Source organism: Bos indicus x Bos taurus, chromosome 13, assembly GCF_003369695.1.
Source record: "Bos indicus x Bos taurus breed Angus x Brahman F1 hybrid chromosome 13, Bos_hybrid_MaternalHap_v2.0, whole genome shotgun sequence".
In the NCBI taxonomy this organism is placed as follows: Eukaryota; Metazoa; Chordata; class Mammalia; order Artiodactyla; family Bovidae; genus Bos; species Bos indicus x Bos taurus.
In genome coordinates, this window is record NC_040088.1 from 49837132 (window position 1) to 49852924 (window position 15793).

The 15793-nt window shown below is 37.7% G+C and overlaps 1 protein-coding gene across 16 annotated transcripts in view; it reads right to left on the reverse strand.

The window, feature by feature from the left end:
• ARHGAP12 (Rho GTPase activating protein 12) overlaps nucleotides 1-15793 on the reverse strand; it is a 118219-nt gene that overhangs the window by 45001 nt on the left and 57425 nt on the right. For 11 of the 16 annotated variants that reach the window (XM_027559796.1, XM_027559790.1, XM_027559792.1 and 8 more), the window contains 3 exons: nucleotides 12399-12662; nucleotides 5711-5851; nucleotides 4464-4544 (listed from right to left, as the gene is read on the reverse strand). In XM_027559796.1, coding sequence (XP_027415597.1) covers nucleotides 4464-4544; nucleotides 5711-5851; nucleotides 12399-12662 — 486 coding nt within the window. The remainder of the gene's footprint in view (nucleotides 1-4463; nucleotides 4545-5710; nucleotides 5852-12398; nucleotides 12663-15793) is intronic. The other 5 variants (XM_027559803.1, XM_027559804.1, XM_027559805.1 and 2 more) reach the window with 1 other exon arrangement.

Consider the following 15793-nt stretch of genomic DNA (forward strand, 5'->3'; position numbering starts at 1 on the left):
ATGGCAAAGCTTCTGCAATGGCACCATGAAGTATGAGACTTACTATAAACTATATGATAAGTAATCTTCAGCATGATGTAATATATCATTACATTTGAAGTGATCTTTTTGTAGAAACATATAATTGGGTCATGGTTTTTATCATTTCCAGAAATATTCAATAGCTCTGTTTAAACCATTTACATTTAATGTAATTTATTTATATGTTAGGATTTAAGTCTGTTGCTTTGTTTTATATTCTGTTTATCATGCCTGTTTCTCCTTTCCTGTCTTCCTATGGACTATCCTGAGTTTTTACTAATATAATTTAATCTATAGCTCTTTAAGTCTATTTTGCATTACAGTTTTTTAGTGCTTACTCTAGGTATTACAAATTATGTATTTAATTCCTCCCAATCTACCAATATCAGAATTTTACTATTTCAAGTGAAATGTAGAAACCTTACCAACAATTATGTCACACTACTCTCCCCTCTTCACAATACAGTTGTCCTAGATACCATCTCCACCTTAGAAATGTTCTAATTTTTTTAAAGGTCAAACATAATTTTTTTGATTTCCTCTTTGATTTCCTAAGTGATCAATTGGTTGTCTAGTAGCATATAGTTTAATCTCCACGTGTTTGTGTTTTTTACAGTTTTTTTCCTTGCAGTTAGATTCCTAATCTCAAAGCAGTGTGACTGGAAAAGTTGCCTGACATGATTTCAATTTTCTTGAATTTACTGAGGCACACTTTGTGGCCCAGCATGTGATCAATCCTGGAGAATGCTCTACGTGCATTTGAGAATGTGTACTCTGCTGCTTTTGGATGGAATGCTCTATAAATATCAATTAAGCCCATCCAGCCTTGGGTGTCATTTAAAGCCTATGTTTTCTTATTCATTTTCTGTCTGGATGATCTCTCCATTGATCAAAGTGGGGTGTTAAAGTCCCCCACTACTGTTATGTTACTGTTGATTTCTCCTTTTATGGCTGTTCACATTTGCCTTATATATTGAAATATTCCTATGTTGCGTATGTATATATTTACAATTGTTATATCTTTTTCTTGGATTGATCGTTTGATCTTTATGCAGCGTCCACGGTCTCTTATAACTATCTTTATTTTAAAGCCTATTTTGTCTGATATGAATATTGCTATTGCAGCTTTCTTTTGATTTCTATTTGCATAGAATATCTTCTTCAGTTCAGTTCAGTTGCTCAGTCGTGTCCGCCTCTTTGCGACACCATGAATCGCAGCACGCCAGGCCTCCCTGTCCATCACCAACTCCCGGAGTTCACTCAGACTCTCGTCCATTGAGTCAGGGATGCCAACCAGCCATCTCATCCTCTGTTTGTCCCCTTCTCCTCCTGCCCTCAATCCCTCCCAGCATCAGAGTCTTTTCCAATGAGTCAACAATTCACATGAGGTGGCCAAAGTACTTGAGTGTCAGCTTTCGCATCATTCCTTCCAAAGAAATCCCAGGGCTGATCTCCTTCAGAATGGACTGGTTGGATCTCCTTGCAGTCCAAGGGACTCTCAAGCGTCTTCTCCAACACCACAGGTCAAAAACATCAATTCTTCAGCACTCAGCCTTCTTCACAGTCCAACTCTCACATCCATAAATGACCACAGGAAAAACCACAGCCTTGACTAGACAGACCTTTGTTGGCAAAGTAATGTCTCTGCTTTGGAATATGCTATCTAGGTTGGTCATAACTTTCCTTCCAAGGAGTAAGCGTCTTTTAATTTCATGGCTGCAGTCACCATCTGCAGTGATCTTGGAGCCCCCAAAAATAAAGTCTGACACTGTTTCCACTGTTTCCCCATCTATTTCCCATGAAGTGATGGGACCAGATGCATGATCTTCATTTTCTGAATGTTGAGTTTTAAGCCAACTTTTTCACTCTCCTCTTTCACTTTCATCAAGAGGCTTTTTAGCTCCTCTTCACTTTCTGCCATAAGGGTGGTGTCATCTGCATATCTTAGGTTATTGATACTTCTCCCGGCAATCTTGATTCCAGCTTGTGCTTCTTCCAGTCCAGCGTTTCTCATGATGTACTCTGCATAGAAGTTAAATAAGCAGGGTGACAATATACAGCCTTGATGTACTCCTTTTCCTATTTGGAACCAGTCTGTTGGTCCATGTCCAGTTCTAACTGTTGCTTCCTGACCTGCATATAGATTTCTCAAGAGGCAGGTCAGGTGGTCTGGTATTCCCATCTCTTTCAGAATTTTCCACAGTTTATTGTGATCCACACAGTCAAAGGCTTTGGCATAGTCAATAAAGGAGAAATAGATGTTTTTCTGGAACTCTCTTGCTTTTTCCATGATCCAGCAGATGCTGGCAGTTTGATCTGTGGTTCCTCTGCCTTTTCTAAAACCAGCTTGAACATCAGGAAGTTCACAGTTCACGTAATGTCTTCTTATATCCCTTTAAAATGCAAGACAAATGTGTCTTCAGATATTCAGCCTTCCCATTATACTCTGTTCATTTTTAACGTCCCAAGTTTTCTTCATTTATCATTTCTCTTCCGTTTTAAGGATTTCTGATAGCAATTCTTTGAGAACAAGACTGTTGGTAATAAATCTCTGGGTTTACTTTAATCTGAAAATGTCTTTATTTTACTTTCATGCCTGAAGGATATTTTTGCTGGATATACAATCATGAAATCATGAATTTTTTTCTTTCCACATTTGTAAAATGTTGCACCACTTCCTTCTGGCTTCATGGGTTCTAATAAGACATCCTCTGTTATTCAAATCATTATTACCCCCACAAAGTACTGTGTGGTTTCACTGAGTTGCTTTCACGATATTTCTTGGAGCGGGGGGGAAGACGAAGTCCTTAGTTTTCAGAAATCTGATTACAGTGTGTCTGGATGTGGGTTTCTTCGAGTCCATACTGTTTGGTATTTACTCAGCTTCGTGAATCTGGTGGTTTGTCTTTTATCAAATCTGAGATGTTTTCAAACATTGTTTCTGAAAATATTTTTCAGCCTCACACTCTTTCTTCACTCCTTCTGGAATTCTCATGAAATGAATGTTAGGTCTTCTGTATGGTCCCACAGATCTCTGAGCCTGTTCATTTTCCTAAAATGTATTTATTTACTCTACCTAGGACCCTATATTCCTCTCACAGCAGAGGCAGAGGTGGAAAAGCAAGCCCTGGTGTACAAGCCCTTTTCAATACCATGTTTATGACACATTTGCTCACATCCCATCAGTGGAAGCAAGTCACATGTCTAGACTATATTCAGTCATGGTAACAGCAGGACAATACGCCCCCATTCACAGCAAGAGGTCACTACAAAGGTACACAGCAAAAAGCACTGATACGGCAGTGGGTGAGGAGTGGGTCAAGTGATACAAACTGCCACCACAGGTAATCTTGCTTTTTACCCTTTGATGGCTATTAAGACTGTCTCCCTCTACTGAAGTTTCACGGACTCAGTAAAATTTGTCAATAGGTGTATTTACTTTTCTGTGTTCTGTCAGTATTGAAGGCTCCAGTTGAAGACTGATGCTTTCCTTTAGTTTCAGAAAATTCCAAGAAATTATATTTCCAAAATACTTTTTATCTACCACTTCTTCCATTTTCTTCTTCGAGAATTCCTCATTTGTGCATACAGGAAACTTTCCACCCATGTTCCATCTCCTTTAACCATATTTTAATATTTGTTATCTTCCTGTCCCTCTGACTATAGTTTATTCTACCCATTGCACTATATTTTTTAATGATTTTTTTATATATCCATGTATCTCTAAACTACTAATATTTTTCTTTAAATTGACTTACTTTGGGAAAAAGAAAAATTTATTTAGAAACTAATGTCTATCTGATAATTGACACTACAGATACATCTGCTACTCATAGGTGTTTTCTAAAATGTTAAAATAAGGTACCAATTAAAATGTAAATGGTTGCTCAGATATCATTAATATTTATATATATTTATATCTTAATACTAACAGTGGTAAGTACACAACCATTTTGAAACCTACTGCTTTAGATAAACTCAGCCCTGGAGCATTTATCTTTAGAAAGCCAGTGAGACCCTGGAAGGTCTCATTACTACATGCTGCTAATGATTGACTCAACTATAATACACATCTACATACAAGAATAAACTTGAATACTGAGTTGCTTTTCTTTTAAATAAGTTTAACACCAACTTCCTGCAGAAAACTCAACAAATTTAAGAGAACTCTTTGCATTACTGCCACTTAAAGGGGATCTTAGATCCAGGAACACTGAAAACTGAGTCAAAAAACTTTTAAATAGGGATTATCAATATTATATAGCTATAAATGTATGTCACAGAATAATTAAAGCAACAGCTTCTCAATGAATTATGGAAAAACTAGTCTTGCTGCTTTTTAAGCGCTGAATAAAAATTTTAAAATAAACCTGTTGTAACCATTCTCAGGTATTACTTCATCCGCTATTTTTACACAGAAACTCAGAGTTAAGGTTTATTACCTTTGGCAACTCCCATTCTGACCGAGATCCATCTGCACTGTAGTAATACTGTCTACCTTGATCGTCAACATGCTTGAGCCACTATAAAAACAAAACAGGTGTTATATTTTAAACACAAAGTTGAGCTTAAGCTTATAAAATCATAGGTATTAGATGATATTCTTATGAATTTTATTCTATTTGCTCAAAAACATTCCAAAAGAAATATAACAAACTTATACTAACAGACTTGCATTTTAAGTTCAATAAAAATAAGTAACTAAATATTAAATGCAAATTTATTTTCTCTCTTTCATCCAGTGTCAAGCTAGTGATCCAAGCACCACTTAACAACACAACAAGAAATGGATAACATAAAGATACAAAGATACATATACGGACAACATATATATGTATGTGGACACAAGGACACACAACCCTGAAATCAGGTTGAGAAATTAACAAAAGGGAATTTTTCTTCAATCTTTAAGGATGAAACTACTAAACGATTTAATCCAAACTTCATACAAACCCTTAGAATTACCTGCTATAGCCAACACAGCTTATTCATACAATTTAAGTAACACCAACAACAAAACTTCATATAATACCGGAAATATGAAGGAGTAAAGACTAAAACATATGATCTTGATTGTGAAATAAATGAAAATTATTGTTTTCATGTGTTCTAGTGTTAAATAATTAAAGAAACAATGTGGAGTGAAAAAACCTATCTCCATTTATTCACAAGGCTTTTATTTTTTAAACTAGCACAACCAACCATTACCTTCTCTGATGATAAACACATAAAATTACAGCAAGTATTCTCACACTAATTAATTAATCATAAAGCACTAGATTCATGGTTTTTGTTTTACATAACTTGGTTATAAAAGAAATAGCAATGTAGGAAGTGAGGGGGATTATTATGACATGTTGAGAAAACTATTCCCAAAAAACTATTTGCCAAGAAAAACACAAAGAAATATGTTTATTGAAGAGGCATAAACAGAATGACACTCAACGGGTCTAACTCTTAAAAAGATTCTGTCTTAAACAGGTTGACACCACAAAAATTATGATAACTGGAAGCAGTTTAAAACCATGAATCAGTAGTTACACTGAGTTTTCCGACTGTCAGCTGACAGGACTACAGAATTACAAGAAAATATTTTCATGAGTTTTTAAAATACTACTAGAGCTTCAGTACACAACAATTTTATGAGAGGAATCTGCCAAGAAAACTAGATGAGAAAAAAAGAATGTACCTTTTCATTAGTATAGTCACTGGTATATAAGGTATGCCCACGTTCATCCAACTCTTCTGACCAACCCCTTGGAGGAGAACCACACTGACTATCTGACTGGCTGTGACAAATGCTGTGGTAGTTTTCTTCTGATGAAAAAAGCTACAAATAGTCAGAAACATAAGGATTGTTCTTCTTTGAATATATATATACAGCAGTTGAAAATCTAAGCAATTGACTTTATTTGGCTATACGTACTAAAAGATCTTGAATATATTCAAGTATTTAATTTTCAAAACAAATTGTTTAGTCTTTTTAATGGTACATTGTAAGTGGTGCAGGGGAAATTAATAAGTTATTATGTTGCATTAATGCAAGCCTACAAATATTCACTATAATGAAACTAAAAACAATGTTTTCAGACTGAGAGATAAAAATGCTACCTTCTACATTGTGCTACTTTCAACTGAAATCAGGTTAAAAAATGATGGGGACAGAGCAAATGTATGTACGCACATTTATATGTAAGCAAAGTAGGAGGTGAGGGCTCTTCATTAGACTGAGATACTTGAACATTTCACCTATTAATTGCAAGTTCCTAGCCAAACACCCAATAGAAAGTGCTTACTAAATATATCTTGAGCTAATTTTTTTAAAGTGTGTGGGATGGGAGAGGGGAGGAAAAGACACTAGCTCTGTAACTCTGTATTTTATTTTCTAATTGATCATAAAGTTTTCCTGACTCACTCAACACAAATGCTTGTTAAAAACTATTCAAAACTATACTTTAAAAGAAAAAAAATTGAATGAATTCAAACATAACACCGAAAAATTAAGAAATTCAGTGTAATATTTACTGGGCTAATTCTGCAAATGACCCTTCCAGGGTCACATTCAGGTAAAACAGTTTCTACAATTACATCTACTCAATAGATCAAATTTTCTACCATCGTATTTGGTCTGAAACACTCAGATGTGTACAAGTAACAAACATCCTAATGTCAGTAACATGTTCATAAAAACTGACAAAGACAACTTTAGAGAAGTCTTGAATGGAGTGAGCTGTACATGTTCTGTAATAGCAGTGGTTAAAAAAAATGGAAAACCTAACTGAATCCTGAAAAATCAGGATTATTTTAATCCAATTGAGACCACTTAAAACATAAGCTAATATCAGAGAGGTACAATAAGAATCTTTTAGAAACAGAATAAAAGGCAATCTATATGGAGAATATTATTCAGCCATTAAAAAAAAAAAAGAAATTTAGTTATTTGGGACAACACAGATAGATTTTGAGGCCAGTATGTTAAATGAAATAACTTGCAGAAGAAAGACAAATACCCAGCAATCTCACTCACATGTGGAATGTGGAAACAAACCAAACAAGCAAGCTCACAGGCACAGAGAACAGACTGGTGGTTGACAGAGACATGGGCAATGGGCGAAGAGGGTCAGAAGGTACACACTCCTAGTGACAAAACAAATTAAGTCCTGAGGATGGAGTCTACAGCATGGTTACAGAGTTAATAATACAACATTGCACGTTTGAAATTTGCTAATAAAAGAGTAGATCTTAAAAGTTCTCATTCCCAGAAAAAAAAATGCTGCAACTATGTATGGTGACAGATACTAACTAGGTTTATTGTGATCATTTTGGCAATATATACAAATGTCACATCATATTACATCACAGTTTTTTCCAAAACCATCAAGGAGCAAGAGGTTAAGAAACACTCAGGAACAAAACTAACTGGAAGCATGAATCCAGATCGGTAAGGAGAATAAAAAGGCAGCATTCTCTGAGAAGGCATTTGCCAAACCTTGAGCTAAAACATTAGTTTTCAAGACCATGCAGACATGCTGGGGAACAGGACTCGGGACAATGTAAGGCAGGGAGTCCCACAATAAAGACAGGGGACCCCAAAGAATTATACCTGCAGATTATAGGGTAAACCAGAAACAAATCTTGTCTCTCTACTGCATACTAGGAAAATCACAGGAATAATTGGGGGAAATCAGAGGAGAACCCAACAAGCCAGTCTTTATGCATTCAAATTACTACTACCTAGGTGGCCTAGGGAAACTAAAACTGAAAATTTAGTTTCAAATGTTCATAGGATACTAGTTTCCCCAGGCACGTGAGAGAAACACAAGGATAGCCTCTCAGAAGGAAACTTTCAAAGTCAGCATTTAAGATTTGTTATCTATGATTTCCAACAACTATCATCTCACATTAAAACATACACACACGATATGAATCAAACAGCATGAGTGAGAGTCAGCAGAAAAACAGCATATTCAGACTCTTAAAGCCTTTATATACTGAAATTATCAAAAATAAAGTAGAAAATAAGATCCAAGAAAAATATGACAAATAAATGCAATATACGATCATTCACTGGATCCTTTACTGCAGGAATAAAAAACATAAAGGATATTAACTAACCAGTGAGAAACACTGAATATTAACTTTGTATTAAATAATATTCAGATATTAAATTTCTTGGATGTGATAAATGCATTTTTCAATGTTTTCAATTTGTTTTACTGGAAAAAGTCCTTATACTTAGAGAATAAAACATTACATTGTCTGGACAAATGATTCAGATTAAAATAATTAGTGGAGATAGAAGGGTGAAAGGAGGTAGAAAGAAATGTGTGCAACTCTTGAAGTCCACGCGCCCTAGAGTCCAAGCTCCGCAGAGAAGCCACCGCAGTGAGAAGCCTGCACACCGCAACTAGACAGTAGCCCCTGCTCACCGCAACTAGAGAAAGCCCGTGTGAAGCAACGAAGACCCAGTCCAGTAAAGAAGAAAGAAACCAGGCAAATGTGGTGAAGTGGTAACAACTTGTACACCAGATGAAGGGTGCCGAGTATACAGGGGCTCAAGGTGCTATTCTTTCCACTTTTCTGTATGTTTCACAATTTTCAAACTAGTAACATGGGTAGCTCCCCCAAACAAATGAAAAATAACACTTCTTTTAAGTTCAAGGGTTGGTTTAATATCACATAAACACACACGATGAAGAGAGAAACAGCAAACAGGAGCCTAACTTGAAAATGACTGAAGACAAAGCACGGAGAGGGACAGCAATAAAATGTTAAGTATAACGGAAATCCAGAAACAGGACTAACGGAGTAAGCAGATTAAACATTTATCTAATCAAAGTCCCAAAATGAGAGGAAAGAGAAAATGAGACAGGAGCTGTATATAGATAATGCATATAGATATACAGGAATTTTCCAGAGCTAATCAAAGGTAGAAACTCCTTAAATTTGGGATTCCCAACAAAGCCTGGGCAGGAAATAAAAAAAGATAACTTCACCTAATCACATCACAGTGAAATTACAGGCACAAGGTCCTCAAAGCCTCCTGCAAGAAGAGACCTATAGACTGATTTGTGCATATTAATAACAGAAGCCTGAAAACATGAGAGTAAGTCTCAAGGAACTGGGAAAAAAACAAAAAGCAAACAATCACCTTAGAAATGTGTACCAGTAAAGACAGTCTTGAAAAATAATGAAAAATAAATTTCCAGGCAAATGAAAACCAAGACTCTATCACTAATGGAGGCTCACCAAGGAAACTTAAAGGTATGGATATGTACTTAAGGCAGTAAAAAAATTATTCAAGATAATGTAATCTGCCTAAGAAATCTCAAAAAGAAAGTGGTAAATATGAGGATTAATTTTAAGCCCCCCATGTACAACAGTGGGGATTCCCTGGTGGCTCAGTGGTAAAGAACCCACCTGCCAAGCAGGAGGCATGGGTTTAATCCCTGGGCTGGGAAGATCCCCTGAAGAAGGAAATGGCAACCTACTCCAGTATTCTTGCCGAGAGAAAAACCCATGGACAGAGGAGCTTAGTGGGCTACTGTCCATGGGATCACCAAAGAGCTGGACATGAATTAGTCACTAAACAACAAATGTACCACAGTCGTGGGGGGCAAAGGGGACTAGAAAATGGAAATAAACAACAACAAAGAGCCCCACAGCACTTAAAGAGTTCTTGGAGGGTTTCAAGGAGCAAGCAGATGCTGATTAATTGTAGACGCTGACACATACGCTGGTTACAGCTTCTAAGGTAGCGTTCTTAGCAGCAGCAGCACAGACAGTCAGGGCCAGATTATTCCTCATGGTGGGAGCTGTCGTGTGAATCACAGGATGCACAATAGTTTCTCTGGCCTCTACCCACGAGACACTGGTAACCCTTCCTGAGCTGTAACAACTCAGAACATCCCCAGACACTGCCTAATGTTCCCTGCAGACAAAACTGCCCTAGGTGAGAACCACTGTTCTAGGGCAACCACTAAAATAACAAGCTTGTGAGTTAGAATGAAAGAGAAGCTTGCTCCCACTTGAACCCCAATAAGGTAACAGTACTGAAATAAGCTCAAAAAGATCTGAACCCCCAAGAACAGGGAGAACACAGAAAGACACAAGAGCCATAGAACTCTGGAGGCTGAGAAGCAGATGAACAAAAACCTAAATTATCCACAAAGCAAGCAGAATCTAAACGGGTGGGGGTTGGGGTGGCACTGAGGAGGAAAGATGAAATCCACCAAGTTTACACAGCAACGTCTTCAAATGGCTCGGGTTCCTCCTGGAACCGAGGTACTAAACTGAGGACTGAGATAGCCAGGATCCCCTTCTCATGCGGGGCCACCAGTGTGCACCCTCCGTTCCTGCAGCAGAAGCACAGGGACTGATTCCCTCTCAAGAGAAATTCTGAGCTGGGAAACAACAGGCACAACTGGAACACGGGTACCAGACAGAAAGAGGGGAGACTAATGGGCTGTGTGTGAAATAAATGCTGCTACCAACACCCTGGGCAGCTCTTACTGGCCAGTGTTCTGACTTCTGCAGACTGGTCAGTCTGAAAGGGAAGACCTCATGGTTCCAACACTGGAGACATCCAACATGCAGTTGACCAAGATCACCATAAAGTCAAGTTCAAAATGCCTCGCAATTGTGAGAAAAAATGATCTCCAACCTAGAATTCTGCTCTCAGGCAAACTCTCAAGTAAATGTGAGAATACAGTGTCTACATTTTCACACACACGGTCTGTTTTACCTCCATATGCAACCTTTCTCAAGAAGTTACTGGAAGGTGTGCCCTGGCCACTCTGGAAACATCTATTTTTACACAATATGTGCAGAGAGTAGAGGTGTGAGCTCAGACTGCAATCTACAGATCACTCCCATCTAGTCTCTGAAGCGTAACAGAAACCTACGAAAGGCTATTATTCAAGTTTCCGTGTATACTTTAAATCCCTTTATTCTATAATTTAGCCATTTCCCTAATTCTTCCAAACGATAAGGCTTTACTTTATTATGGACACGCAGGACAACTTACTTTCAAATCTTTCTAGACACACAAATTCAAATCACTTCCCTAACACTTTTCTTATTATAGTAACGCATGAACAATTTCTCACTAACCCTCTACCTCATTCCTCAACTCTGAAAGTATTAATACAAGCTACCACCAAAGCATAGCTATAAATAACCAACTGAAAAATAGGACAAGAGGAGGGGTTATTAACTATACAAAGCTCTTAGACTCTGCCTTACACAGGATGTGTTGCCTGATTCCTCCAGCTCCTACCTAGCTGGAGTTCTGTTTCTGCTGTACAAGTCAGCTGCTCTAAGAGCAGGTAGTCCTGTGTGTGTGCAGGCGCTGCCGTCTACCATACAGCGGGATGTAACTCCGTGCCATCCATCCTACCCAGGCTTCTCTGCACATCTGCAGTCCCAACCCGGGGGGATCAGGGGATAGAGGGGGTGTGGGTGTGTGTGGGTGTGTGTGGGTATGTGTGTGTGTAGAGGGGTGGGTGGGTGGGTGTGTGTGTGTATGGGGGGGTGGGTGTGTGTGTGTGGATGGGTGGGTAGGTGTGTGTGTGTGTGTGTGTGTGTGTGTTGCACCGCCCTCCAGGGGTGTGTGTGTGTGTTGCACTGAGTATGTGTGTCTGTGTGTGTGTCTATGAAACCAAGGTTGGGGAAATGGTAATGGACACTTGTCAGAGAAAATGATGATTTTAGGGACTTCCCTGGTAGTTCAGTGGTTAAGATCCACACTTCCACTGCAGGCGCACAGATTCGATCCCTGGTAGGGGAACTAAGATTCCACAAGCTACATGGCATGGCCAAAAAAACAGAAAACAACCAGCCAATCAAGAAATAATGTTTTTAGAGTGAACTGTCAGACTTAGAGGATGTTCAGCCTGTAGCAAAGGACTTGTATTATACTTATTTCCCCTACACAGACATAAAAAGTGATCTTGTACCTCTAACAAAAACTGAGAAGTATCTTGCCAGTCCCATCAAATCATAAAGAAAAGCATCAAATAACTGGGTTTTTGTTTGGCTAAATCACATCACATATTTTCTTCCCTTCTTTTTCTAAAAAATCGTAACTGCTTTGGCAATGACAATGACTGGATTAGTATCTTCTAGCATGTGAGGGAAACCAAGGGCAATAGGCAACATTAACCCAGTTAACTCTAGACAAGTAAGCATGCCACAGGGCTAGCTGCCGTCTACTATCTACACACTAGGAAGCAACAAGCAGTAATATGATAAAACTTGGAAAGAAGATTTAGTATCTTAGAGATTTCAAAGGTTAGAAGCAAACCTATATACTTCTCTGAGGAACGAAAAGAGAAAAAGCTCCGTAACTCACTGGTTGACCCCCTAGCTCCTCATACCTCTTGATCCCCTGGACTCTGGGAATCTCCTTTGCTTGTGTTCGTATCTCGAGTCCAACGAGGGGGTTTCCAAGTTCTTTCCTGTGTACCTCTGTTATAGTAATAACAACGCCCTGAACTATCTTTATGAGTTTCCCATTCTCCATTAATCTGAATTGCTGGGCTTCCGGGGAGCGGGGGAAGAGCCGACTGGGATATCTTCAGTTCTTGCAGGTTAGCGTAGACAGGAGAATCAGGTCGCCCTTGATTTGGAGGTGTCGTTGCCTATGAAAGATTTGAAATACCCATGTTTACACATGTATAATGCTTATAAATAAAAATTAAATAAAACATGAGATTTATAAACATAAATGCAAATTCATTTTAAAACATATATGGAGGTGTGTATATATATTAAAGGAAATGAGAATTTAAGTTTTAATGTTCATAGTTTGAAAAAATAAGAATTTAACAGTTTTAATATTCATAGTTTGAAAAACAAACATAAAAGCTTTCAGAAGAACCCAGAGTGTACTTAGTTACTGCCCCTCACCCTGAGAGCACACTCAACTAGCAGCTGGGAGCGGCGGGCTCCAGTTTAAGATCTGGCCTGACAAGCTGCAAAACCACAGACTAGATCGCTTCATCTCTATGAAACAGAACTGTTTAATCTCTGTAAGTGAAGAAATTGGATTAAACCACTTAGGTCTCCACTGGCTCTAAAACTCCACAATTTTAAAGCAATTTTTAAAATACAAAACGTCTTACACAGAAGTCAGCACTTACTCAGAAAACTATAAAAAAATTTTATATCCTAAGCTCTAATATTAAATCAAGAATATAAGTAAAAGATAAGGAGATATAGTAGTACTTCAGCCAAGAATTTACCACATACTACTCCTTCCCAGTTATAATTTCTCAGTGTGTGTGTGTGCGTGTGTGTGCTCAGTCGCTCAGTTGTGCCCGGCTCTTTTTGACCTTATGGACTGTAGCTTGCAAGGTTCCTCTGTCCATGGGATTTTTCAGGCAAGAATATTGGACTGGGTTGCTATTTCCTTTTTCCAACTAATGTTCCCAACTCAGGGATCCAACCTGCGTTTCTTGTATCTCCTGCATTGGCAGGCGGATTCTTTACCACTGAGCCACCTGGGAAGCCTGTTTCTCAGTAGCCCTAAACAAATCTTTACTCTCTTCTTAGTTTATTTATATGTGAAATTCCTAAGAGCAGAAAAAACAACTAGCTGTAACTCTGATTTACACGCTTATTTAATTTCAACTTTCAGTTTTACATTTATTTGTAAATGTCTCACTAGATGTCAGTCAAGAGCAGAATACTCTTCACACACTTTGCATAAGGACCTTGTAAACTGTACTACAGAGAAGGCAATGGTACCCCACTCCAGTACTCTTGCCTGGAAAATCCCATGGATGGAGGAGCCTGGTAGGCTGTAGTCCATGAGGTCACTAAGAGTCGGACACACTGAGCGACTTCACTTTCACTTTCACGCATTGGAAAAGGAAATGGCAACCCATTCCTGTGTTCTTGCCTGGAGAATCCCAGGGACAGGGGAGCCTGGTGGGCTGCCATCTATGGGGTCGCACAGAGTCGGACACGACTGAAGCAACTTAGCAGCAGCAGCAGCAGCAAACTGTACTAACAGTTATAGATGCTGAAAGAATAAGCACACATCTAAGAACACATTTTTATGTTGGGTGTTTGTATATATTAGCTTCCTTTTACAACAGAGTTTCTCAGCCTTGGCATCACTAACATTTGGGGACAGATCCTTTTTTATAGGGGGCTATCCTGTGCAGTACATTATGTCCACTAGCACCTCCGGCCTCCACCTACTCAATGACAGCGGTTTCTTCCCACTGTGACCATTAAAGAGTCTCCAGATGCGGCCAAATGTTCTATGGGGACATCACTGCCCCTGATTGAGAACCACTGCTTTGCTATATTAATCTGAGAACCACTCAGATGTCCCATTACTTCTACAATATACCAGAGTTTTATGAATATCTGAAAACACTGAATTTTTTTAAAAGGGGGAAATGTGAATGTATACACCAAATCAATTTTATTGAAATTAAAGCTCTTTAACTTCTAAAATATCATTTACTTATAAATTAATTATAATGACTCTAAATCACAGAATAAGCTTTAAAAAAAAGAAAATAGTAAAAATTACCCAAGACATGAATACATTTATAAAATGGTTACCTTTGGTCTTTTTACACATGGTAATTATGCAAATACTCTATTAAGTGATACTAATGAGACCATTTTCCTATAAAGGTCAGCTCTGAATTTAGACTATCACCAAACAGTATCTTTCTATGAAGAAAATCTATCCATGAAGACAGATTTCCATGTATTTCATTTCCAGACTAATTTCATACCCTGTTGAATTAGCCAGGGTAACAATGCTTCTCTGACTAAAACAAACTCTGTTAATATAACAAACAATTCTACATAGTAAATCATTTCCTAGGAACTTACCTAGAGAATTCAACAAGAGTTAAAGAAGCTCTTTGCCCCTGGTACTTTACTAAACTTGGGGAAATAAAGATGCCAAGAAATAGCCATTTTCTAAATGATTTTACAACACATGCTACTACAGCTTTAAGAAATAACTAATTAACTAACTTCTATTTAGACACTTCAGTTTTTCCAATCTAAAAAAAGTGAAATGCTTTAAAAAGTTTATAATGCTAGCATAATTCTGAAACAAAAGCAGAGAACTAAGTGAAATAAAAGTATAAACCAATCTTACTTACAAATGGAAATGAAAATATACTCAATAAACCATTAGCATTCAAATCTAGCACTGCATTAAATAAATCAGGAAAAAGCAGAAATGTTGAGGATCTGTCTTCAGAAAATCTATTACTGTAATTCTTTACATTAATATATTGACTTGATCACCACCGATGCCAACCAAGTTACTGATAAAATTCAACATGGATTAAGGATAAAACTCTTAGCAAGTGAACAGGTGATGCCTCCTTAAAATGACTACAAATTATTCAAAATAAACATCATACTCAGCAAGGTACTGCTAAGAAAGTAGCATTTTCATTAAAGTCCAGAATAATTCCAGGATGCCAAATATCACTGTTTTTATTCAACAAATGTACTAAGATAGGAAATGTACTAAGATGCAAAAAAAAAGTGAACTCCTAAGTACTCGAAGGAAAACAACCCTGATATTTGTCACTGATGTAACCAATATTTGAAAACCTAAGCCTATGAAAAGTACCAAGAAGGTGAGTAAGTTGGCCAGATAAGATGATCATTTGGTCAGTTCCCAACAGATGAACAATGACAAATTAGAAAATACAACAGAATTTTTAAAATCTCATCTACACTAAGAGAAGTGTTAAAACACTTACAAGTAAGCTTTAAAAAAAAA